The sequence below is a fragment of the Osmerus mordax genome, chromosome 1, assembly GCF_038355195.1.
Source record: "Osmerus mordax isolate fOsmMor3 chromosome 1, fOsmMor3.pri, whole genome shotgun sequence".
NCBI classification, from domain to species: Eukaryota; Metazoa; Chordata; class Actinopteri; order Osmeriformes; family Osmeridae; genus Osmerus; species Osmerus mordax.
Window position 1 is genome coordinate 16,278,708 of NC_090050.1, and position 25,089 is coordinate 16,303,796.

Here is a 25,089-nt window from a genome sequence, read left to right on the forward strand (position 1 = left end):
TAATATTAGAAGATTTAGTAGCTGCTCCAATAGAAAGTGTCGACCACAGTGTCTGGCGAATGAGAGAGCTCAGTCTTCTGGATGGACTCCCACTCAGATGACACACATTCATACCCACCACAGCCAAACAGTGTGAGGAGGTCCAAGCCAATAGACTTTCTGAGAAAGGTTGATAGTTCATTGTTGCCTACTGGAGACTATGCCACCCTCTCCTATACCTCCCCTACCCCCAAATAGCCATCGTGTATGATCTACTAACCACTGTATGGACTGGGAGTATAAACAGAACAAAAACATTTAAGACATTCCTGGTATCCTGGTAGCATTCTTTAACGAAAATTGAAGAAAGACATGATGAGAATTGCACAGTACATGGGTGTTTTTAGTCTACTGTGTTAAGTTATTGATGTAATTAGGTCAGTGGTTCTCAGTCCTGGTCCTTGTGCCCCCCTGCCCTGCATGTTTTAGATGTTTCCCTGCTCCAACACACATGATTCAAATGGGTGGTTCGTTATCTGGCTTCTGCTGAGCTTGAGAACGACCCATTCATTTATATCAGGTGTGTTGGAGCAGGGAAACATTTAAAACATGCAGGGGAGGGGGGCACAAGGACCAAGATTTAGAACCACTGAATTGGGTCAAGACAATATTCTGTGCAATAGCAGAGGTAATGTGGCATTGAACATGATTGGACAGAGTGCAGTTACTGTGGTAACACAGCTCTTTGGCCACTCCTCCTGTGACACGTGCTGTTGCTTCCCATTCTTTTTGTCTGATTATTAAGCAGAGGACACAAACCAAGAGCATGTATGCCAATGTGCTGTAAAGACAATTAGTTTGACCCAACATATTACAGCACAGATGTATTTTTAATTGTTCTACTTGACATGTCTAGAGTTAGAGCATCAAAACAATATTTTGTGTTTTATTGATGCTCTTGCTGAACCAGTAATGAATAGTTTATTCACTGTTTCTGGCATCTGGATTCATTGTGGTTCAGAGCACAGCTTTCTAAACTGGAAGGCAAACCCACCTATGATCTGTCTCCTAAGTGATTATTTATGACATAGAAAGTTGTTCTATAGATAGGTGTCTTGTTGAGTTGTTTCTGGACATTTACTGAAAATAATCAGAGATAGCCAAAAATAATTTAAAAAACACAGGGTCACTGTATTAAGAAGATAATCATGGATTGTATGTGTAATTGTTGCTATTTCCAGGACTTTACATGTCCCTAACTGAAGTATAGAGTAGCACTAATAGACAGGGTACAGGGTGCCACTGGTGTCTCTTTAACAACCCAAACAAGGTGGTTAGCTGTAGCACTTTCAGCCGATAAGCACAACTTCTCCCAGTAGTCATTAATCAATTGGCTTGCTAATTATTTCTTTGTTACTCATCTATATTTTCTAAATAATATTTTGAGGGGATTCCCTTTATAACACTAATGTCAATCTCTAAAGAGGTGTCTTAATCGTAGTCAAAATATAAATTGCTAAATAATATGTATTTAAGGTCTAACATGGTACAAGGATGTTTCCTCCAACTACTTGAAGTTCTCTTTCCTGTACTCTTGTCTGCCCGGTGTTCTATTTTGCAGCCCTGTAATGATTTGAGTGTAAACAAATAAACATAACTAAATCTCTTTCTCTCCCATATGGAGAGAACAAAACTAATTCAGTGGATGTACTGTAAGGATTGTAAGTGTCTGTGTTGTTTTTAAGAAACATGACTAAACTGTATTTGAATTGTGGTACTTCAATACATACACACATACATGTAAGCCTAAAGCACCAACATAAAATAATGGCCCATTACTGAATATACTAAAATATACATTCATCATTTAATAATATATATATAAATGATCAATAGATATTTTAAATAACTAAAAAGGATCAGTAATAGGCCATTATTTTTATGTAATTTTAGTCTTTCAAGTTCTTGAATCTTATTGAATCAGAGTGGGTGAAAAAAAGTAAATAATCTTTTGATAGTGTCATCAAACAATAGTGAATTACACAGTAGTTCAGGTCATTTTTGAACATCCCTGTTGCTGGTGTTGAGGACTACCAGAGTGGAAGCAACTGAGCTGCATTCCTGTATCTCCTATTGTTTTTGTGAAGACTTGGGGAAGCGCACATTATGGGGTGTTCTGTACTGTTGTATGAGTGTTGTGCCATTGTTCCGTCCAACTTGTCAACACCTCCTCTGACAATTGATCATGTTCTCAGATAAATGGCTGGTCTGCATGTGCCAGTGTACAGGGAAAAGCATCAGTATCAGTCACCATGGAAATAACAAGCTGTTATTATTGTATATGGTGTCAAATGGATGTATTGTATTCTCTATTAAAGATGAAAAAAATAATTCAGGTGATATATTTTCACACTGTTATTCTTATAATAATACAGTTATGTCCCCCTGTGGTAATGTAAGTCCAACGGGCAGTTGTAAAGTAGAAGTTGCATTGTCAGAAATATGGTTATTTGCTTGACACTGACACAACCCCCCACATTAGCATTCAGGGAGGACATTGTGGAAGGGATATTGGATGCTTCTCATGACTGGCAACTCAAACACATTTCTCTGTGTGATTCATTGCCCTGTGTGATTTATTGAAATCTGTATGAGTGAATAACAACATATTAAATATTGACTTTAACCAGCATTTATACATAATGTATATAATTGTAAACCCTTTATATCTATATGCATATCTAGTTTGTATAATGTAAATAGCAGGTACAGTTTTAGTCAGATTAAAAAACATAAATGTAATCATTTTAAAAGTGCTTTTAAACCCTTTTGCCCTTCAATTGATGTCTTTATTTTTATGTATCTCTCTATATTTGAATACATTGTGAGCAGTCAGAAAACAATGTTGCAATAAATATATCAAATAACATTTTTCAGTCCTTTGTTAATAATTTTGAAAAATGTGCTTTGTATTTCAAAAGACACAAATCTACACCCAACCAGATGACCCCATAATACTGTTAAAGAGGGACTGAGGATGAGAACTGCATGCATAGATACAGTCCTGTATACACAATTCAGACTGTTTTGTAGATGAGATATTATATCTGTCCTGTGTAAAATAAGACAAAAAGATCTCTTTCAGGAGGGAAGTGCTTTCCTGGAAGTAGTATGTTTGATGAGACACTTTTTATCAGCATTTCTGTTAATGTTGCAGCCCAGCGTGCTGGTGCTTCGCAAATCTGGGACTCATAAGAATTAATATACCAAAACATTGGAATCCAAAAATCAAACTTTGTCAATGTTTGGATATCCCTAATTATATAGGCTGTATACATAGTGGATCATTAGGAATAAAGTCAGTAGAATCCATAAAGCACGAATATTTGAAAAAGGAAAATATGTTACAACCGGTAGGTTAAGAATGTATTTATTTATTTTAAATGAGCAATAACCTTAATAACAGCTGAAGCCACAAGGTGGCAACAGAAATCCACAATTGACGGAATGTGTTTGGATGTGGCTAGTTTCATGCGCTTAGGATAGGCTATAAGATTGGTAGCCTACCATTTAAGAAGACAGATAGGGGCAATATAGAAAAATTTAGTTCAAGAAAGTTTGCTTTAAATATGGTCAATAACTTACATGTCTGAAACGTTAGTTCCTTCATTTTGCTCCCGTGATGGACCGAGCGCGATCTAGCCTACTAGACTACAATTCCCATAAAGCAAGCGAAGAGGGCGTTTTAGTACGGAGCTGGCGCTGCTGAGCTGGGAGGTGACAGAACTGTCTCCAGCTTGTCGGGCAGCAAGGAACTTACGGGTGTGGCTTCGAACGTGATAAATCTATACGAAAGGACATCATGCATAACGGCAATCGTACATTATAAAGGACTCAATTAAAACATTTGAAAAACAGAAGATAACCGATTACTGCACCATAGTAGGTGTGTGAATGTGGTTTAATTGAAAGGCCATTGGCATCGGAATCCGATCTGCTCAGTTTTAACAGCTGGAATACTTTTGCTGAAGTTCGTGGCCCTTATGGTGTTACCTGCTAAGCTGAACGAGGATTCATTAATGACAATTTTCCGCAAAAGTTCCTTATAGTTCCTGACCTTGTTCTAACAGATGCGTTTAAATTGTTCCTATTGGCAAGCTTACTACTGAAGAGAAGAAATTTGGACGCTGAAATCCATTGAAAATTCTTTGGAAATTGTCATAGTTCTGAAATTTGCGACTCGTTAATGTTCACATTTACAATCTATTTTATCAAAGGGGAAGTAGCATTTCTCAACTCCAGTGCTTAGGGACAGCTTTTATTTTTAAATAAAAGCTTCCAGGCACACCAGTGTCGGCAAGATTATTTTTCTCTGTAATATTTTACGAAAAGCAGCAGTCCTGAAGCGTGCACTTGGAACCATGGGGTGTACAGTGAGTCAGGAAGATAAAGCCGCGGCCGAGAGGTCCAAAATGATTGACAAAAACCTTCGAGAAGATAGAGACAAAGCGGCCAGAGAAGTGAAACTGCTCTTATTGGGTATGTATTTCAAAATGATAACTTAATGTTCCAATGTTTCACGAGAAGGTTTTACAATCTTCTAGTGATAGGCTACTTTATGTGACTATAGCGACATTTATAGTTGCAATACAATGTTGTTGAGGTAGGCTACGGTTGATAGATGTTTCCATCAACATAGCTTCACAAGCATCTCAAGGACTACTCCTACTGTAATCAGAGCCCGCACATGTTTTGGAGTGCGCCACGGCCACACCACTGGAATTTGATGTACTGTGTCAAGTCAAAGAAAATAAGTTGAACGTATTGGGATTCTGGGATTCTTTTGGGTTTAATTATTTAATTAACTCTTTATATGCCTTTGCTCAGCCTGAAGTGGCCCTGTAGGTAATTATGGATATTGATTGAGGCAATTAAGCGCCTATTGTGGTCTACTTGTGTTCAGTTCCGTCTTTTGATTTCAAGTTGTCTTATTAGTCAAATGTATCTAGCTAGCCAACCGTTCCATTGCTTGTGGATGATTACCTAACCTATTGGAAATCTATCAGCAACCACGTTAGTTCTTAATGCAGTGTGTGCGTGCGTGCGTGCACGCGTGTAGGTGTGTGTTTTTGCATGACCAGTTTTTGAACCAACCAGTGCCCCAGTTTGTGCATATCTTTTGTCAGAAAAAATGGACTGGCATGAGTCATTTGGTCACACTCTCATGTGCCAGGGCAAAGGTTTGGTCCACCCTCTGTGCCCCTGACATGGTTAGTGTAGTTCCCAGTGTACTTTGCCCCCTCATTCTAAAACTGTTTGAGTAATGGAATGTTTTGATTACACTAAAACCTAAATAACACATGCTGGACACCAAAACAAAATACCCTGCACAGTTTAGACAAATGTTGAAGGCTGGAAAGAGGCTTATGACTAGAAATGTTTCCTCACAACTGATAAGTTAGATAAGAAAACATTCTGGAGCAGGTGGCCTGTGGTTAACACTGCATTTTTGAGTATTTGAATCCTACACATCAATACACATAGATTCATGCCCTTGGCCAACTTTTTACCTCTCAGCCAGTTCACCTACAGTCACGTTATGTATGATCTGTAATGTCTTAGGAAATTGTTAATCATTGGCTTGCTGGCCGGGTGATAATGAAAGGCCTGAAGGACTGGCCCGTTGTTTGACAGGAATCTGAGGTCGGTTTTCTATTTTCAGAACTTATTGTGACACACACACACACACACACACACACACACACACACACACACACACACACACACACACACACACACACACACACTCTTACTTTAAAGTACATTAGAAGGCTGTGGTCCATCAGGACAAAAACCTCATGCCATAAGAACAGTTTCTTTCCTTCCACAACTAGCCTTATTATCAAGGCCCCAAACTGACACTGACGCTATGTCACTTTACCACATACAGCCCTACTGCACTCTCATATTTGTAGTTTTAGTTTATATTTTATATTGTGTACTGTCAGTATTTTGTTGTACATTTTTCTACATTTTAACATTTTAATATTGTATATGTATGGATAGCACACACACTTTAAGATTTTAGGGTTTCAATATGTTTATTATGTTTACTGTATGCACCTGCCCACCAAAGTAAATTCATTATTTGTGAACACTTACTTGGCCATTAAACACAATTCTGATTCTGATTAACCATTCAATTAAAATGTTCTCTGTGCTATTTTGTCAAGGGTGTAAGACAATTCATATCCACTATTACAGTGTGTGTGGGGTTAGATCCATATAAGATTATTTGAATCCTTCTAATCAATCTTTATGTTTCGTGACTGTGAGATGTTGTACTGGTTTATAACTGGTTTATTGCTAAATAACATAATAATAAGAAAAACTTCATGGCATACTATTTATCATAGATTTTCTGTGTGGGAGTTTGAAGTTGTGAGTGTGCAGACAGACTGCAGCCTTCAGACTGTGAGTGTGGAAGGAGGAGTGTGACATCCTTCCAGAGGTGCTACATCATGCCTCCAAGAAAGCCCTTTTAGTTTTTCCATCTGCTGCCTTGGAAACAGAACAGCTGAGAAAAGCCTCACCACCTCTCTTCCGAACAACAGGAAGAACAAACCTGCCCGCTGGTGGTACATGTCTCTGATCTGAACCTCCTTCTGTCTCTGAAGCACACACATGAGAGCAGGGGGCTGTGGGGCCTGAGATAATGGATGGACCTGGCTGCTATTTTGGGGGAGACGATGAAGGAAATGATGAATCTCTTAGTCCTACAAAGTTGTTAGTAGTGGGTCCTTTTAGGAAGCAGAGAAGGCTAACCAGACACATCAACCTCACTTAAGAACCTTTACTGCTCCAGCCTCAGCTCTCTCATGGAGTTATTAAAACAAGTGGATACTATGTCAAAAGTGACTGTTTTATTGCAATTTTAACCCATTGCAGATTTGAATTTTTGTATGAAGAAAAAAACTATCACAAAACAATTTAACTGTAATGCTATGCTAACTACAAAGCAATTACCCTCTTAGTAACAACATGCCAAAACATGATTTTTAATATGATGATTCTAGCCTTGTTAACTTACAGTAAGGCCAAATAGTAACTGCCTGATGAGTGTCATCATTCCAGTCCTTGTTAGCAAAACACTTCCCACAACCAGGTTAATGCAACAGAAAGGAATTCATACTGTACCTGTGGCTGGGGGCTCAGGTGTTCTTTAACAGCAAGCACACAGGACGCACACTTTCAACGGCTTTCTTTTCACATCTGAGACTGAACAACATGTAATTCCCTCCTTTCTCTAACCTGGTGCCATCTGACACACTTGTTTAATTACCCTATTCTGAAGTTTTTTTGTACTTAAGTTTCACCAATACAAGTTACAAGAACTGTGTAAAGGAGAGGCTGTTTGAGGTGGACATGCCTGTATGATTCACAACCTATCGACTCCTCTCTATACACATATATACAACTGGTCTGAGGCATTCATATACGTTCATTTACAGCATCTTGGCAAAAAATGAATGCAGAAAAATATTGTGTAGATTGGGAACTATAATTGTATGGATATATAAAGCGTTATAATCTAAATCATTATTTAGTGCACCCTATTTGAGTTAGACTACTGGCAAAGGACGTCTTCCTCATCTGTCTGGTTTGTTTCGATAAAGTTAGAGAAACATCCAACATGGCAGCTATGTAACCAAATCAGGCCAGTGTTGTGGAAGACAGTATTGCCCAAGGCTGTTTTATTCCTAATTGTCCCAAACAGTACAACAGTAAAGAGCACATTACATCATTGAAGAACGTTTACAATAAGAGCTTGATGGTTTTAAAGCTGAAGGTCTGTTTATAGAAGGCTTGTAAGTATTGTATTGGTATTTGGAAAAAAAATGCTTTCAGAGAACCCTGTTGCTTATGTGTATAGAGAGTGTAAGCACAATGTCACACAAACAAGTTGGGATTTTCCTAACCTCAAGGCAGACATATGACACCAAACCTTATACCCTTCCTTTACACATCATCGCAGTGTCTGAGGAATCAGGACAGAATACCCCACAATTCACACTTTAGCCTGGCCAAGTTGATGGAACTAGAGCGTGTCTATTCCAGTGAAGTGATCCTGGATTTCTGAAGACCAGTGATCAGGGACGTTGAAATAAACCTGAAGCCCAGCTGTTTAGCATCGAGGCTGCCCTCAACTCCACCATTAGATAACGCACCTGCTGTAACTAATGTGAGTCAATGACCTGCAGCACATTGTTCCAGCAGCCATACACGGCCAGGCTGACTTACCTTGATATGGGTAAATAAAGAGAGCAACCAATCAAAACTGGATTGGTGAACCTTAGAAATCCGGGAGAAACGCAGTGACACAGAAATACTTGGAAATCAGTCCACATTGCCGTGAAGGTTAAACTTTAAAAAAAATATTGCTTAAAACAAAACTGACTAATGTTATGCAGGTTTGCCAACATTGAGCAACCTGCTTGCATGACATCTCACCCTCACTTTCATGCACAGGCACAGTCTATTTCTATGAACTCTGCTTGAGTTAGCCCCCCACTGTGCATAAAGACATCTTAGAATGTTCTTGAGTTTGACAGATTTATGACAGCCTCTGAATGCTCAACTCGTTACATCCATTAAAGATTCAGGGCTCAAAGTCAGACTGTTCTATATGGTCTGCCCCCCCCCCCCTTGCCCAATCCCCACCGGCAGCTAGTTTTTTTCCCACATAGCAACACCACTTTACATTAAGTTTACATGACCTACCATGTAATTATATAACAATACCGATCGTAAAAACCATGTAGGTACATAGGAATTGCTATGTAATCAACGGTATTAAGTGTTAGTGGATTCGGTTTTCACAAAAATGTAAGAATGCACAGTATGGGGCAGGGGTGGATGGGGGAAGTGGGTTTTGTAGAGCCACAGTTAAAGGTGGTGTTACTAAAGCAAAATCTGTGTTAACTTAACATCCACTTACCCCTGGATAACCCAACCACACCCAAGTTTCACTTTTGTATAATCACTTGTAACCGTAACGAAGTGTAACTCCATAGAAGTTCTTATTTAACCGTATGGGTTTTGCTATGTAATTAAATTATGGTTAATGTAACCTCAATGTAATGTTTTACCCAGCACAGTAGCCACATCCCCATTCTCACTCAAATACCTTTTCATAAAGTATAGTTGATCTTGAAGGATAATACAATAAATATTATTATTTATAATTTTTCCTCTGATTGAGTCTGTTTATGATATTGTGGGACCAGTACTGTTCGTCAGAGAGAAAAGGGGCTGCTAATGACTGAGACTGACAAAGCTGAGATTTAAACCTGATCAACTGGGTGACATAAGCTCCAATCTACGTATACCAGCATGGTTCCTGACCTCTCCTTGACCTTAGCCTGCAGTCACCTGTTTCATCTGTTAAACCGGTCCTTACTTTTACTGGAAAGGGGATTTCATTCTGACCCTGAATAACGTATTGGTGGTGACTGAGCCCTCCATGTTATATGCCCGGGGCAGCCAAGATTACATTTTCCTATGAAATGATTACGGTTGAATTGATAATAATAATAATCATAATAATACAGTGGAATTGGTGTAGTGAGGCATTTACCTTAGGAGACATGTTCCATAACCTACTGTCAGAGTGGCCATGATGGGCCATTCAAGAGTTTTCCCCCATCATTATAGCGGCTTTCATAATACTGCTTTAATTACAGTACAATGATTATCCAGTGCCTGGCTTCTCTGGATGGACAGGGTCAGGTTGACCTTTCCCACTGACACACGTGTGTGTGTGTGTGTGTGTGTGTGTGTGTGTGTGTGTGAAGGTGTCACACTGACATCTGAGAGCCCACCTGTGGCACCACACATCACCCATTGTGTTATATAAATATTTAGCCTCAAAACGAGTCAGACTCACATACAGATTACACAAAAAATCCATCCATGTTTGTCAGACAACAACTCCGGTTCAAGTGAGCTGCAGTATGAGGTTGATTGTAACACTGTTCTGATAACATAAAGGTTATGTAATGCACGACTGGATCTCTTGGATGCCCAGCCTAGTCTCTCTCGCACAGCTGTCTATTGTTCATGGTTTATTCCTGATCTCATCTTTTCTGTCCAAGTAGTTTCCTTCCCCTTGGTGAGTTGTTGTGTTGTGTGTAGTAGAAGTAGCATTAGCAGCAGTTGTAGTAATAGTACCATCAGTAGTAGGCAAGGAAACATGACAAGGCCCATTTGGCAGAAACCTTTCTACCTCTGATAGTGTTGGAGGAAAGTGAGATGTGCAGAATATTGGTCTTCTGCAAGCTGTTGGTACAGTATGTGTGTGTGTGAGAGAGATACAAATAAATAAAGAGGGGGAGAGATTTTCACTGTAAGCATCACAAATGTATGTTTATTTTATTTAAGAAGGGACAATATATTAACATGAGCACTTGGGTCCATAATGTAAATGTCCCAGATATAGCCATACATAATACAGCTACCCTGTTCTTCCTCATTCTGTCATTTAGTGCCCCAAGGTCTAGAGAAACCTTTTTCAATTACACCCCTCCCCCCCCCCCACCCCTCCTCACCCGTACATATACACACAAACCACTTTAAACCATTTCCCAAGTCCCCAACGGCTTACCCAACCCCCCAGCATTACTCCAAGTTGGCCATTCATCAGCTTGTCCGTCTCCAGGTTTACCACAGGATAGCAGCTCTCTTTCAGTGTCCACCCATGACATCATCAGACCCTCCAGTCACAGTGTTTGCTTCGCATGCCCCCTCTCATGGGGTTATCCTGCCGACCTGCAGCTGAAGCTCTATGTGAGGGTGACGTGCTCTTGGCTTCCCTCGCTGACACATTCTCTGTACAGTCGCTCTGCCTCTCCAAATATGGTTGGGAAGAAGAGCAAAGAGACTGACCCCAAATGGCAGGTTATGCACTCTGATGTCAAACTTGCCCCCCCCCCCACCACCACCCAGAGAGCCGACAGGTCAGACATAAATGGCAGGGTCGGAGTTGAAGCATTAAAGATGTGTGTGGGTTGGGGGGAAGAAAAAATAGAATTAGAGAGGAAAATGTGTTGTAGGAGACGAGCCCAGCAGGGTTTGGTCTAGAGATGGAACTGTGTTTAACTCTTTAAGTCCAAGGACTGTGTTATGTGGAGGGGCTTTGCTCAAAACATTTCCCTCACTGCTTCCCATTGTTCACAGCTAAGCCCTAATCTCATCTCTCCAAGTCTCTCCCTCTCTTCCTTCCCCCTTGGACATGATTATTACTAGGGCCCTTTCATGGGTGTATCTGTCTTCTTGAAACATGCCTTTTCTCTCCGATCTCACTGTTAGAGAAATTGTGTTTGGAAGCTTCTCTAGCTTTATGGCTCTGCTCTATTGATCTGAAGAGCGCTGCAGGTTGAGTGTGTGAGTTTGGAGATACAGTAGTCAGCCTGCTAGAAGCCGTACAGGAAGAAGGCGTAGCTTTCTCCTAAGGAGATAGGGTGGTGCTGCCTTTAGTCCTCTCCGCTGCCCCTGTGGTGCATGGCCTGTTTGTATTCTAATCTGCAAGGTACAGGTATATTATCACTGTATAAGTGTCTCTTAGTTTCTGTTAGCTGTTCAATATGACATCCAGGGGTCTCTATGAATGAACCGTAGCAACACGTCATTTCTCCATCTAACTTTTGTGTTTCTTCTGATAAAACTGAGGCCAGGCCACCACATCTGTAGATAAAGACTGCAGATGCCAAGACTGGAATTGAAAGGTAGATTTGTTGTGATAGGATTGCATGGCTGTAGATAAGCACTGACACAAGCCATAACTATTCAGTTTGACATTTGGATGAATACACACACACACTAATACATTCTACACACCATCGCTGCTAGATTACTTTATATTCATTATTAATAAAAAGGCACAAAATAGGCTGCAGTAAATCAAATGACTGTCCTCAAAATGAGATGTTTTGATTGAAATGGAATAGGGAATTCCTGCTGACAAATTACTTCCTACGTCAAAACACTGTTCACCTTCCAAAATTAATCAGAGCTAGCTGTCTGCACTTAGACCCTCCCTGGATACCAGACTATTTCATGGTTGCAAATATGAAGAGGAAATTAAGCTTCCAACCATTTGCTCAAGCAACTCATGTTTCTCTTCCTTGGCTCTTCTAAACCCTTTGATTAGGATTGGTGGAAAGACTGCCTGGTGCAGACGTTGATAACCAAAGGCACGATATTAAGTTACCTAGAGATGATAGGTACTTTTTCTCTCTGTATTTAAATAAATTATGTTCTTGGTTATCTAAAGTTGAGATCCTGTGCTGCCCTGCCTTTCTCAATTTGAATAGGCTATTGCCATGTCAACAGAAGGTTGATGTCATTTCCTGTTTCAACCATCACCCCCCTAGCCTCTCACTTCCTTTTTGGGCTGGCTGCTGTAACAACTAAAACAGAACTAGATGCTAATCCTTTGTTCGGCTGGCTCAGGAAGTTAGCACACCCATCCTGTGTCATTTGGCTGATTTGACTGTACGGCTACATATTGGCTGGTTAGCATTCACAGACATATTTCAAGCTTATACTTAAGTTGGGGGATGTATCCGCCTCTGCTCTCATATATCTCTTATCTTCTATTCCTTTTTTAGCTAGATAGATATGTGCCTAAATCTGTGAGCACTGTTTCAGGTCAGTGGCCCAGACACACAGCTGGAAAAACTCACTGACTTGTTGACCCTGGAGGGCAGGGAAAGCTGCTTGCCTCTGCCTTGGCCTTACACATTAATTGTTTCACCCCCCCCCCCCTTTTTGCTGCCTTGTGAATGAATGGTGTATTTCCTGGAAGAAGCACCACTGTTTCAATGTGTCGCTGGCTGCCAATCTCTGTCATAGTTTTCACATTGCAGAAGTAGCCTCTCTTATACAAGTGCAAATCACAACAATGCGGTTGGTTACTAGCCCAGAATAGTATTTGAGATAAGTGAGGCCTCTAATAACAGTAAAACAGCTCTTACAATTGTGATTTTCATAATTGGTGCTTAGTCGTGTTGTTAAAGCCCCCTGCCCTTCCCCCACCTCAGGCTATGAAAAGGTTTTGGGAAGAATGTGGGACCATAATGAGTTTTTGTACTTAGCTATTTTGTTTTCCACCCCATAAAAGCAGCTGGTAAAACAGCAGGCTGTGTGGGAGGCCCCATGGAGAGAACCCTGGCCCATGTGTCCCAGCCAGGGCAGGGCTGTTCTATATCAGGTGTGTGTATTTGTATATTTAAGAAGGTGTGTGTGTCTGTATTTGCACGTGTGTGTGTGTGTGTGAGTTGTATGGTTGAACGATGTGTCGGGTGGGTGGGTGATGCTAGTGATCCAGAGCGGTGGAGTTCCTCACACATGGTCTGTGAAGTGAGGCCAGTGTCACCTGACCATGCGGTCAACCAGGGGCGTTGTTAGACCCTTTTTACTGGGGCACGTGCCCCAGTATAAATCTGCTGTGCCCCAGTAAAATCAAAAGTTTTAGTTTTAACAATTGACTTTATTAGTCAGTGCATTAATTTAGATTGATAATCCCAGAGGCCCGCAGAATTCCATGTCAGGGCGCTCTGAGTTTGCCAAATAGCCACTGCAGCACGCACACAGAAGTCCAGGTGTCGGACTCGGCACACAAGTCAGAATTGAGGTCGGCTAAGAAAACATTACAAAACTAAAGAAAGTTTCTAAATGATAAGCCTACCGATCATTATAATTTGACTAAAACATAAAAACAATATTACATGAAGCTCAAACAATATTTGCACTCAAATGATAGAGATTTTTTTTTGCGCGCTGGCATTAACTATTGATGTCCCTGGCAAAGCTGATATCAAACTTGCGTCCCTGAACTGTTGTAGACAGTGGGTTAAGCAAGGGGAGATTTTATAGCGCATTTTGTAGTGCATTGTGCGCAGCAAACTGAAAAAAAAGGAATATGAATAGGGGACTGTGCCCCCGTAGAGTTTTCTGTCTAACAACGCCTCTGCGGTCAACACCTACCGGTACTCTGCATCTGGGCTCAAGAGGCAGGAGAGGACAAGCCGGCTCTGAGGTGCCTCTCCTCATGTTTCCTCCTCTCACTATGGCCCCTCCTCATCTCTACACATAGTCACACCTCCAGTATATATATACCTTACATTGGCAGAAGCGTGAATCGGGAGGTGATGAGATGCAGAATAGGGATGTGTAGTTACCTGAGTTGCGAGAGCTCTCTGAGGAGCGGGGGAGAGAAAGGGAGGCTGACCCTGCTGCTGTGTTCTTATCAACTTCGATCATCTGTCCTCCCAGGATGGCTTTAATCACACATGCTGGCTGGCAGGGGGCTCTCAGAGGAGTTGTAGCCAGTGCCACCCAGACAGAGTCTGGGAGAAGAGAGAAGAGGGGTGTAGTGCTGTATTAGTGCTCTCAGTGTGGGGTCAACTCCCCCTTCACCTCTTTCTGGACCTACACAGCCCAGGGTTTCTGTGTTTGAACTGAAACCTGATGCAGCCCTCAGTAGCCATAGATACGAGGTGAAGAGGTCGCAACAGAGACAGTGTTCCCTGAAGAATCACTTTATCTGTTCCCAATATCCAAGGTCCTTTGAAATTTGATCAACACTGCCTTGTCATTGGATCTCCTTCTCCACCTTGAATCACACCATGAATCATAGTTACAAGTTCTCTTACTGAATACTCTGTGCTAGTGCCGACCACCCGTCCATCCAGATGTCTACTGTGTTACCAAAACACAGTAGTGTTGTGGCCTATCTGTCTATTCACTCTTTCTTTGTTGTTTCACAACCACTATTTGCATGGTAATACAATAGTTAAAGAGATGTTTTGTGGTTGTAGTTAAGTCAGGTAAATATCACTAAACAGTGACAGTTGAAAGGTGCTCCCTGGTGAAGGGTGTGGGTTGGACTAGCAGTGAGCAGTGGGATGTCTACTTGGCAAGTGTGCCAAGCTACTTGTTTAACACCAAATGCAGCTATATAAAAAAATACTGGGAACAACATGCAGTGCCAAATGAATCTGTGTCTATTGTAACTAAACTTTTCAACCAGTTTGAGCAGGGCACAAGGTCATGCTTCACTTTGCAATTATCCTTATTTCCCCAGCTGAGGCTTCTGCCACACTGGCTGTTAGGAGCAGCTGTGGCCTACCAAAAGTCTGGCCAAATATAACAGTAGCCTTCCTTACAACAGACATACTACACTCTCTTTTTGACTCTCACACTCTCCCTCTCCTTATCACTATCTTTTTCCAATCCTCTGCATCTTTCTTTTCCTCTTGTACTCTTTGTACAGCTTCAGTGTTTCCCTACTTTCTCTCTCTCCATTTCTCCCTCCCTCTCTGTCTCTCTCTCTTTCTCCCTCTCACACACACACATACAATAACTTGCAGACACTCTGCCATGTCATTATTTGACCTTTCCTCCTTTTGGTCTTTCACTCCGGACCCTGCGTCCCAAAGCCAATTAGAGCGAGCAGAATAAGAGTGTAGAAAGAGATTGATGAGAGGGTTGACTGAAGTACAATAGACAGGTTAAGGATACATGTGTTCCACTGCCCACAACCCTATCTCTATCTGCTACAGCCTGTACCTCTCCTAAGTTTTTGAGTGACTGATTTCCAAAATGCCCAGAAAAGAGTGTGTTTTGCCTCGCACAGTACTATGTGAGTGTGTTGGATGTGTCTTATGGCCCTGTTGTGCCTATGTGCCTGATGTGCTGTGTTGTGTTGTTGTGTTGAACCACAGTGACCTGACTCAAGGCTAGCAACTCCTTTAGCATGTTCCTCATCATTTCAGTAGGTCATCTTACGTAAGACGTGTAGGAGGACAGGATTCTGTATTGTCTGGCCATGGCTACGGGGAACACTTAGCTGTTCTCTCACAATCAAGTCAAAGAGCAGCCATGAAAGAAGCACACACACACATTGCTGGACAGGATGATGTAGTGCTCAGGCAGCCTTTCTATTCCCCCCACTGGTCAGTCTCATTAACCACGCCTCAAATCACAGTTAACCCAATTATTCAATGAATTGAGTATTTAGAATATCCACCGGTACCAGAAGAGCACATAAGGGTTTGAGTCTCACCTCAGTTCTGCTCATCATTCAGACCTAAATTACTGTTCTGGGTTGAATTTAAGGTAACAAGCATGGAAATGTAATATAACAGTCCTCTTTCGGTAGCTCCTTGGCTGACCCCATGTGTCTGTGTCCAACCAGGGGTGGAGCTCCTTGTCTGACCCCATGTGTCTGTGTCCAACCAGGGGTGGAGCTCCTTGTCTGACCCCATGTGTCTGTGTCCAACCAGGGGTGGAGCTTCGTCTGTCTGATACTGACTGCTAACTGCTGTTAGCGTAATTGAACTCTTATTGCCATTGGAGAAGCTCCATCTGTTACACTTCAACATTACTTTATGAATGGCTGGCTGCTGAGGGCACAGATTACTTTTGCTAACACTCTTTACTCCCACAGCTGTCAAGAAGCACGCCGGTTGATATTTATCATCATGCCACCTCAGGTGCGTTTTGCATAGCTTCTCCAAGTATGAGAGTAGAATAATAAGAGTGGGCCATTGGGATTGTTAGCAAGTGGGAGTAGTGAGTCAAAAGATACACATCTAAATAGTGTAGCAAAGACAATTTGTAATTAAAACTCAGCTACCTAGCACTGTCTTGGCTAAAATAACTTGCATAACCTTTTCATTAGAAGGTTATCAGAACTGATTAGCCCTATGTATAAATAAAGTTGGTGCTGCGATAAATTAGTGAGGCAGTGTTTGAAGTTGTATGTCTCAAAGCCATACCCATGATGAAAATGTGTTTTTGTAGGAGATAATTCATTTCATTTATATTGATCATCGTCTTTCTGGCCTCAAGCAATGACAAGAATGTTTCTTCAGAACTCGGTTGCCCCTGATTTTGAAAATATCCTAGAGTCTCACGTTTGGTTTAAGGCTCTAATACTGTCTGACCGAATACACTGTCTAGCCTCCTGGCTAATGAAGCTGCATTCTTGCAGGACCTTCCCTTCAAGGCATGCAGAGACTCTCCCAAAATCCTGAAGCATGTGCTTGCATGTTAGTGAAAGGGACTCCAATGACGCAGTTAGGTTCAGTTGGAGTTCCTGCAAACTGATTGAAGCAACAGGTCACAGTAAAGACAGCATAAAGGCTCTTTGAGGACAAATAGTCTGTGTGTATGTGTGTGTGTGTGTTCTGTGAATACAAGTGAAACCAGTTTGAGATGTTGAGTGAAGCTGTGTACAGGACTGATAAGGTCCTGATAAGGTGGATTTAAAGGTTTCTAGTTCCATGTGCTTTCTGTGGTTGACTACCCTGCTGTCTCAATAAGTCATGTCACAGCAGAGTATGTGTGTGTGTGTGTGTGTGTGTGACTATCCATTTACTATCCTGGATTTCTGTTCACCTAATGTGGCCTGTGTGCTGGTGAGGACAGTGAAGATGGTGAAGATTAGAGAACAGATTACTGGCCTGCTCCAGTCCAATAGGGCAGCAGCAGAGAGATGAAGAGAGTGGCTGCTGCTTTATGGGTTGATTAGTAAACACCACTTCATTTGGCGTGGGTGAGAAAACAAGGGCTGGGATTAGCTGGTGGAGGGAAGTAGGGGTAGACTTAAAGGAAGGAGGGGAGGAGAAGAGAGGAAAGGAGTAGAGTAGATAAGAAGAATGGTATAGTAATAGTATTAAGAATAATAATAGATGAACACCACTATTCATAGAGTCTAGTTAGAGCCTAGCAGGACAGAGCCTAGTTAGATTTAGACCAATGAGCCCCATATGGGCAGTAATCTGACTTTGGCCACAGATATGAAGAGACACCAGCCTTGGCTCGACTTGAGAGGACATGGGAGAGAAAGAGAGGCGAGGGGGGGAGGTTAGAGAGATAGAAGAAGAGAGACGGCAGATAGGAGAGAATAGTAGAGAGGGAGAACAGAGGATGGAAGTGAATGACAGAGAAAGGAGAGAGGGATAGTTGCATAAAAGAGGATGAATGCATGCAGTTCTGTGGTTCTGGAGAAAACGAGATTGAGACAGGGAGAGCTCGAGAAGGGGGGGGGGGTTCTCTGGAGCAGTAGCATAGCTGGATGCAGCTGAGCTTCTGGCTGGCAGGGACACAGCACTGAGGGCTTTATTGTGATTTGTAATTATGTGGTTTCTCTGTGAGGCCTCAGTTTGGTGCTCTCTCCCACACTGAGAGCCCTTTTAGATGGGGAAGAGAGAGAGAGAGGGAGAGAGAGAGAGAGAGAGAGATAGAGAGAGAGAGAGAGAGAAAGGGAGAGAGAGAGAGAGGCGGAGAGGGAGAGCAGGAGAGAAAACACCATGTTACCCCTCTCTCCAGCAGAGAACAAACAGCACTAGTAAGGAGCCGGAGTGTGTGTGCTTGTGTGTGTATGTGTGTGTACTTCATGAGAGGTGAAGGACCCTCCCCAGGATTACACTGTCATTATGACTAATATATAACTGGTGTCCAACATTCCTGTCAGAAATAGCCCACACCACTAATGATGGTGGGCAATGCTAGCCTGTACTCTAATTCTTAGGTTTGTGAATAAACCAAACAGCTTTGTTTAGTTGATGCTGAGCCTGTTCGGAGCATAGAAGGTTCGGTCAGATTGTTTTGCAGATTCTTTCAATAAAAACGTACATGTAAACATCTAATGGTGAAATGTCATGAATATGAGTGACTGAGGCTAGAAGCAAAAGTCTGGAGTGTGTGTGTGTGTGTGAGGTGGGCGGCTCAGTTTTACCTAGCCCAGCGATGCTGAGAGGCGAGCTACTTAGGAGTCTTCGTATCACCCAGATAAAGATGGATGGAGGGAAGAAGGGATGAGATACTGTAGGAATGGGAGAGAGGATAAAACACATAGGGTCAGGGACGTAGAGGAAAGAAAGATAGACAGCAGAGCGAGAGAGAGTGAGAGAGAAAGTGAGAGCATCAGAAATCAAGCAAAAATAAAAGACAGAACGGGGAAAGTAATGGAGAGAGAGACAGAGAGAGAGAGAGAGAGAGAGAGGAGGAGAGAGAGGAAAATACACACAGCATGTTTCCACCCCATTTGAAAATAAACAGGAAGCGAAAGCTGTTATGGGTGGGGGCAGGGGGTGGATAAAGTACTACTGAGCACAACCAGAGTCTAAGTTTACATGAGTGTGGGTTTGTCTGTCTGATTGTCTGCCCCCCTTTCAAACATACCTTCTTCTTTGCATGCCAGTCTACGCCTCAGTGCCCACGTTCTGCACATCTGAGCTTGCCCAGTCAACTGATAGTGGATGGTGTTGTGATATAAGTAGTGTGGAAGCTTTCAGCACGTTTTGATGATTTCAACTGGCTGTGGTGGTCTAGGATTTACATTGTTCCAGCTACAGAACCAGAGTTAAGAGTATCACGGTTCTGCCTCTAAAATAGGGAGAATAGACATTGATCCAACTAACATCCTTATACCCTCTAATCAATCACTCTGCTTGTAAACGTCTGGGAGTTGCTGTAAATCCAAATCGAGGCAAATGGCTGTGCATGGCCCAATACTGCCAGCCCACCAACCTCCTGCTAGCTACATTCAGATTTCCTGTTTTCTACACTGACTGGGGTTTTAGTACTTCTCTTACAGTACCTCAGTGTTGTGTTCAACCTTTTCGTACCATACACATACACACTAATGTACAGACACAGAGGCATGCTATTCTGGACTTTAATTCACAATCCATTTTATAGTTTATGCGTTTGGTAATAGATTAATGTCAATTTCCCAAAGTGCTGATGTGCATTTGGCTTTCACCTCCTAGGCTGACAGATACACACACACATGGATGCACACATGTACACAAACAAAGCCTGTCAGCACGGCCTAGTGCTACTTCTGAGGATCAGGATGAACAAAGCTCTGGCCTTCCTACTCCTGTTTGAGTAATGACCAGCAGGGAGAGACCCATCCTGCCAGGGAAAGTACACTATCTCCACCCTCCAGCCCTTAGTCTCTAAATACAGGTCTCCCTATCTCTTCCAGAAGGTTTGGTGCATGGTCCCATAATCTAATCACAAGCCTGGACCATTTAGCCACATGTGCCCTGGTGTTGCCATAGAGCCAGTGTGTCCTGGTGCTCTGGGTCTGAGAGCCACGTCTGTGTGGTTTAGGAGAAGGCTTGGGGGTTGTGGATTGGAAATCCTGAGACGGGCGAGGCAGAGGAACCCTTGTTATTGGGAGGGAGGGGGCGCTTTGTGGCTTCTGGTATTGATCTGGAAATGGTCTGCTTTGTAGACTGGAAGCCACACATTGTGATGCAAATGGTTCTGCGCAGTACTAGTTGCATGTTGTAGCGTAATGTGAGTTCATAATGTAGAGATTATTAGAGAGAGAGGGAGACATAAGAGGGAGGTGAGTGTGATGATGTTTAAGAAAAAGAGAAAGAGAGAGCGATTGTGAAAGGACATGAGAGTTTGAATTACAAGATGAGAGTTTGTAAAGAAGATCCTTAAGGGGACCAGATCTGAGCTGTGGTGGTTGCATGTAACACTATATTTCCGAGTCAGCACAAAGAACAGGAAGGGTGGGTCTGAGCAGCGCAACGCATTTCCTGCCAGACAGGAAGTGAGCAGTGGTCGAGACACTGAAAGGCAGAGCTAACAGTTGATGCTGCTGCTACTTCCAAAACAGCCCAAACAGTGAGACTACACACACATACGTAAACGGTATATTCACACAGTGAATGAAGCTAGGAGGCTGGAAGACACAGTAGATAGAGATACTTCTCAACCGTAAAATTCCCCAAATTCATTCAGCAAGAGACAGCATGAATATTCACAAGTCATCCTCTTAAGATTTCACCTCCCGCTGATGTAACTCATTGGACTAATCACTTGATCCTAACTCAGAGAGAAAATGAGGGAGACAGAATAAGAAAGAACCATGACACTGTCTAACTGTCTGACTCTCTTTTTTATCATCCTGAGATGAGTTTGCTCAACCTCTACACACAAACACACACACACACACACACACACACACACACACACACACACACACACACACACACACACACACACACACACACACACACACACACACACACACACACACACACACACACACACACACACACACACACACACACACACACACACAGACAGACAGATGAGCCATTACTCTGGTTGTATTTAAGTATATCAACAGTATGTGTCTGTCGGTTTGTCTGTTACAGTAATGCATAGTTGGACCCATGCCCAAGTTGAGCTTCACAAGGTGGCAGGCAAACATTTATATAGAAAACTAATGATTTTCTCATTCTTTTCTTCCTCTCTTCTTCCTCTCTTCTCTGTTGTTTCTTTGCTTATGGACAGGAAATTAAATGATAGACAGGAAACTGAATGATAGTGTTTGTAAGCAGTGAAGGGATGAACCTGACATTAGAGGATGATGGAGGCATTAAACTAACCTTCTGGATGAAAGGAAAGAAGAAGAAAGAGAAGAGATAAATGTATGACTCATCTGTTTGGAACTGTTTATGCTATCAATCTGTGAGGGAAACTTCAGTACAACCTGTGTGTTAGAATGTGTGAAAACAGTGTGACCCTGTCAATACACTGTGTGTGGAACATAGTGTTTATTGGTTGCTTATTGTCTTGTGCACATGGGTCTTCTAATGTATCTACTCTGGCACAGAATGGAGGGATGGTATGAGGGACATTTTACGTAACTGAAAGCGTAAAATGAAGACATGACACAACTTTCCTCCCATTTGTCCAGAGGACCAGAGCAGATTCAAACCAGTCCTTCAGGTTTGTGCAGGACAGCCTGGTAAATATTTAATGTAGGCACTGCTGGGTAGAACTTTGATAGCTCTCCTCCAACACTTCAGGGGACTGGATAATTCAAGAGATTGGCATTTATGCTATATGAGTTTTCAGCTCACAGTATGGCATATGTCTAAATTTAGATCATATCTGGATTTGCTGGGATTCCAGATAGACATTGGTGCCGACGCTGCCAGAGAGAGCCAGGATCTGAGCTGTGTGGGTTAGTGGTTCCTGACCAGACTTCTTGCTCTCCTCTGCCCACTATTCATAGACTCACTGTGCTTAAAGGAGCCAAACATTTCCCTTTGGATCACCTATCTTAGCTCATTTCAACCCTACTGTGGATGGTTTGGCACCTTCAGTCTAACCTATAAGGTGACCTAAGAGGCAAACATCAGAACTTCAGATACTGTTGGAATTGGTCCCACCTCAGGGACCTCCTCAGGGATGCACGGAACAGCCCAAGTGAACCGGACCATGACACGTTCTGGAGTTGCATTAAGACAACCAGTCCTCAACAATGACCTCTTATCTCTGCCTCTCGTTCACAAGAAGCGTTCCATGCAGTTCCCTGCCGCTCTGTCAGGCCTGACTGCACAGGTTGTCAAGGAAGTGTCTTATCTAAAGGTAGAGCAAACTCTCACCCGTGGCTCTCAATGAAGCAGTTTGTTGAAGGAATTAATCGTCTTTGTTACTCCATCTGGTATTTTATATTTGATAGCTGCAGTAGCTTGGCCGGTTGGGAAGACTCTAATTGTTAATGTGTGGAAACGTTTTAACCAGCTCAGTGACTAAGGCCTGCGTTGCCATGGCATTTATCGTGGTGGAGTGTGTTTTGAAAGCAAACAGGTCTGTTTTGGCACTAACTGAATGAGAAGGCACTGATGGTAAGATGAAGGTGACAGGCTTATTTTGTGTTTGTGTGTGCACATGAGTGTTTGTGTTTCGGATGTTGGCAGCTGTTAGCACACCCGAGTGATGTGATACCTCTTCTAGCTATCACAGCTGGCAATTTTTCCTCTTCCATATGAACACTAATACACCCACACAAACACTCCTCTGCTGTGTTATTTTACAACTGTATTTACAGTGCAATCCTCATGGTTTGGTATAACGTATTTTGTGACTCTTCACTGTTTTCGTCTATTTGGGTTGAGAGAATCCTATTAGAATGCACTACAAGTCATGTGTCTACTCAAAGTCTCATATTCTCTGTCTTTCTCTCTCTCTCTTTCTCTCTCTCCATCTCCCTGGGGCCAGGCCATGGCTCCAGTCAGCTGCAGAGAGAAGGGGCCTGAGAGGAAGTGAAGTAAACAAAAGGAGAGCAAACCAAACAAAGCGCTAGCGAGCCTTTAGTGAACACACTGCTGCTACAAAGAGCTCTCTGTCACAGTGTTGGACCTACCCCACTCCGTATTCCCGTGGAGTACCCAAACACACCACGGGCTATACACACACACTCATTAGTAGCCTAACGGACACACACACACACACACACACACACACACACACACACACACACACACACAGACAGACAGATGAGCCATTACTCTGGTTGTATTTAAGTATATCAACAGTATGTGTCTGTCGGTTTGTCTGTTACAGTAATGCATAGTTGGACCCATGCCCAAGTTGAGCTTCACAAGGTGGCAGGCAAACATTTATATAGAAAACTAATGATTTTCTCATTCTTTTCTTCCTCTCTTCTTCCTCTCTTCTCTGTTGTTTCTTTGCTTATGGACAGGAAATTAAATGATAGACAGGAAACTGAATGATAGTGTTTGTAAGCAGTGAAGGGATGAACCTGACATTAGAGGATGATGGAGGCATTAAACTAACCTTCTGGATGAAAGGAAAGAAGAAGAAAGAGAAGAGATAAATGTATGACTCATCTGTTTGGAACTGTTTATGCTATCAATCTGTGAGGGAAACTTCAGTACAACCTGTGTGTTAGAATGTGTGAAAACAGTGTGACCCTGTCAATACACTGTGTGTGGAACATAGTGTTTATTGGTTGCTTATTGTCTTGTGCACATGGGTCTTCTAATGTATCTACTCTGGCACAGAATGGAGGGATGGTATGAGGGACATTTTACGTAACTGAAAGCGTAAAATGAAGACATGACACAACTTTCCTCCCATTTGTCCAGAGGACCAGAGCAGATTCAAACCAGTCCTTCAGGTTTGTGCAGGACAGCCTGGTAAATATTTAATGTAGGCACTGCTGGGTAGAACTTTGATAGCTCTCCTCCAACACTTCAGGGGACTGGATAATTCAAGAGATTGGCATTTATGCTATATGAGTTTTCAGCTCACAGTATGGCATATGTCTAAATTTAGATCATATCTGGATTTGCTGGGATTCCAGATAGACATTGGTGCCGACGCTGCCAGAGAGAGCCAGGATCTGAGCTGTGTGGGTTAGTGGTTCCTGACCAGACTTCTTGCTCTCCTCTGCCCACTATTCATAGACTCACTGTGCTTAAAGGAGCCAAACATTTCCCTTTGGATCACCTATCTTAGCTCATTTCAACCCTACTGTGGATGGTTTGGCACCTTCAGTCTAACCTATAAGGTGACCTAAGAGGCAAACATCAGAACTTCAGATACTGTTGGAATTGGTCCCACCTCAGGGACCTCCTCAGGGATGCACGGAACAGCCCAAGTGAACCGGACCATGACACGTTCTGGAGTTGCATTAAGACAACCAGTCCTCAACAATGACCTCTTATCTCTGCCTCTCGTTCACAAGAAGCGTTCCATGCAGTTCCCTGCCGCTCTGTCAGGCCTGACTGCACAGGTTGTCAAGGAAGTGTCTTATCTAAAGGTAGAGCAAACTCTCACCCGTGGCTCTCAATGAAGCAGTTTGTTGAAGGAATTAATCGTCTTTGTTACTCCATCTGGTATTTTATATTTGATAGCTGCAGTAGCTTGGCCGGTTGGGAAGACTCTAATTGTTAATGTGTGGAAACGTTTTAACCAGCTCAGTGACTAAGGCCTGCGTTGCCATGGCATTTATCGTGGTGGAGTGTGTTTTGAAAGCAAACAGGTCTGTTTTGGCACTAACTGAATGAGAAGGCACTGATGGTAAGATGAAGGTGACAGGCTTATTTTGTGTTTGTGTGTGCACATGAGTGTTTGTGTTTCGGATGTTGGCAGCTGTTAGCACACCCGAGTGATGTGATACCTCTTCTAGCTATCACAGCTGGCAATTTTTCCTCTTCCATATGAACACTAATACACCCACACAAACACTCCTCT

The 25,089-nt window shown here is 42.5% G+C and overlaps 1 protein-coding gene across 1 annotated transcript in view; it reads left to right on the forward strand.

Moving 5' to 3' along the window:
* The first annotated feature begins 3,773 nt into the window (after nucleotides 1-3,773).
* The window catches only part of LOC136951996 (guanine nucleotide-binding protein G(i) subunit alpha-2-like), a 45,276-nt gene continuing 23,960 nt past the window's right edge, over nucleotides 3,774-25,089 (forward strand). Inside the window, exon 1 of the mRNA XM_067246701.1 lies at nucleotides 3,774-4,518. Coding sequence (XP_067102802.1) covers nucleotides 4,401-4,518 — 118 coding nt within the window. The 5' untranslated portion in view covers nucleotides 3,774-4,400. The remainder of the gene's footprint in view (nucleotides 4,519-25,089) is intronic.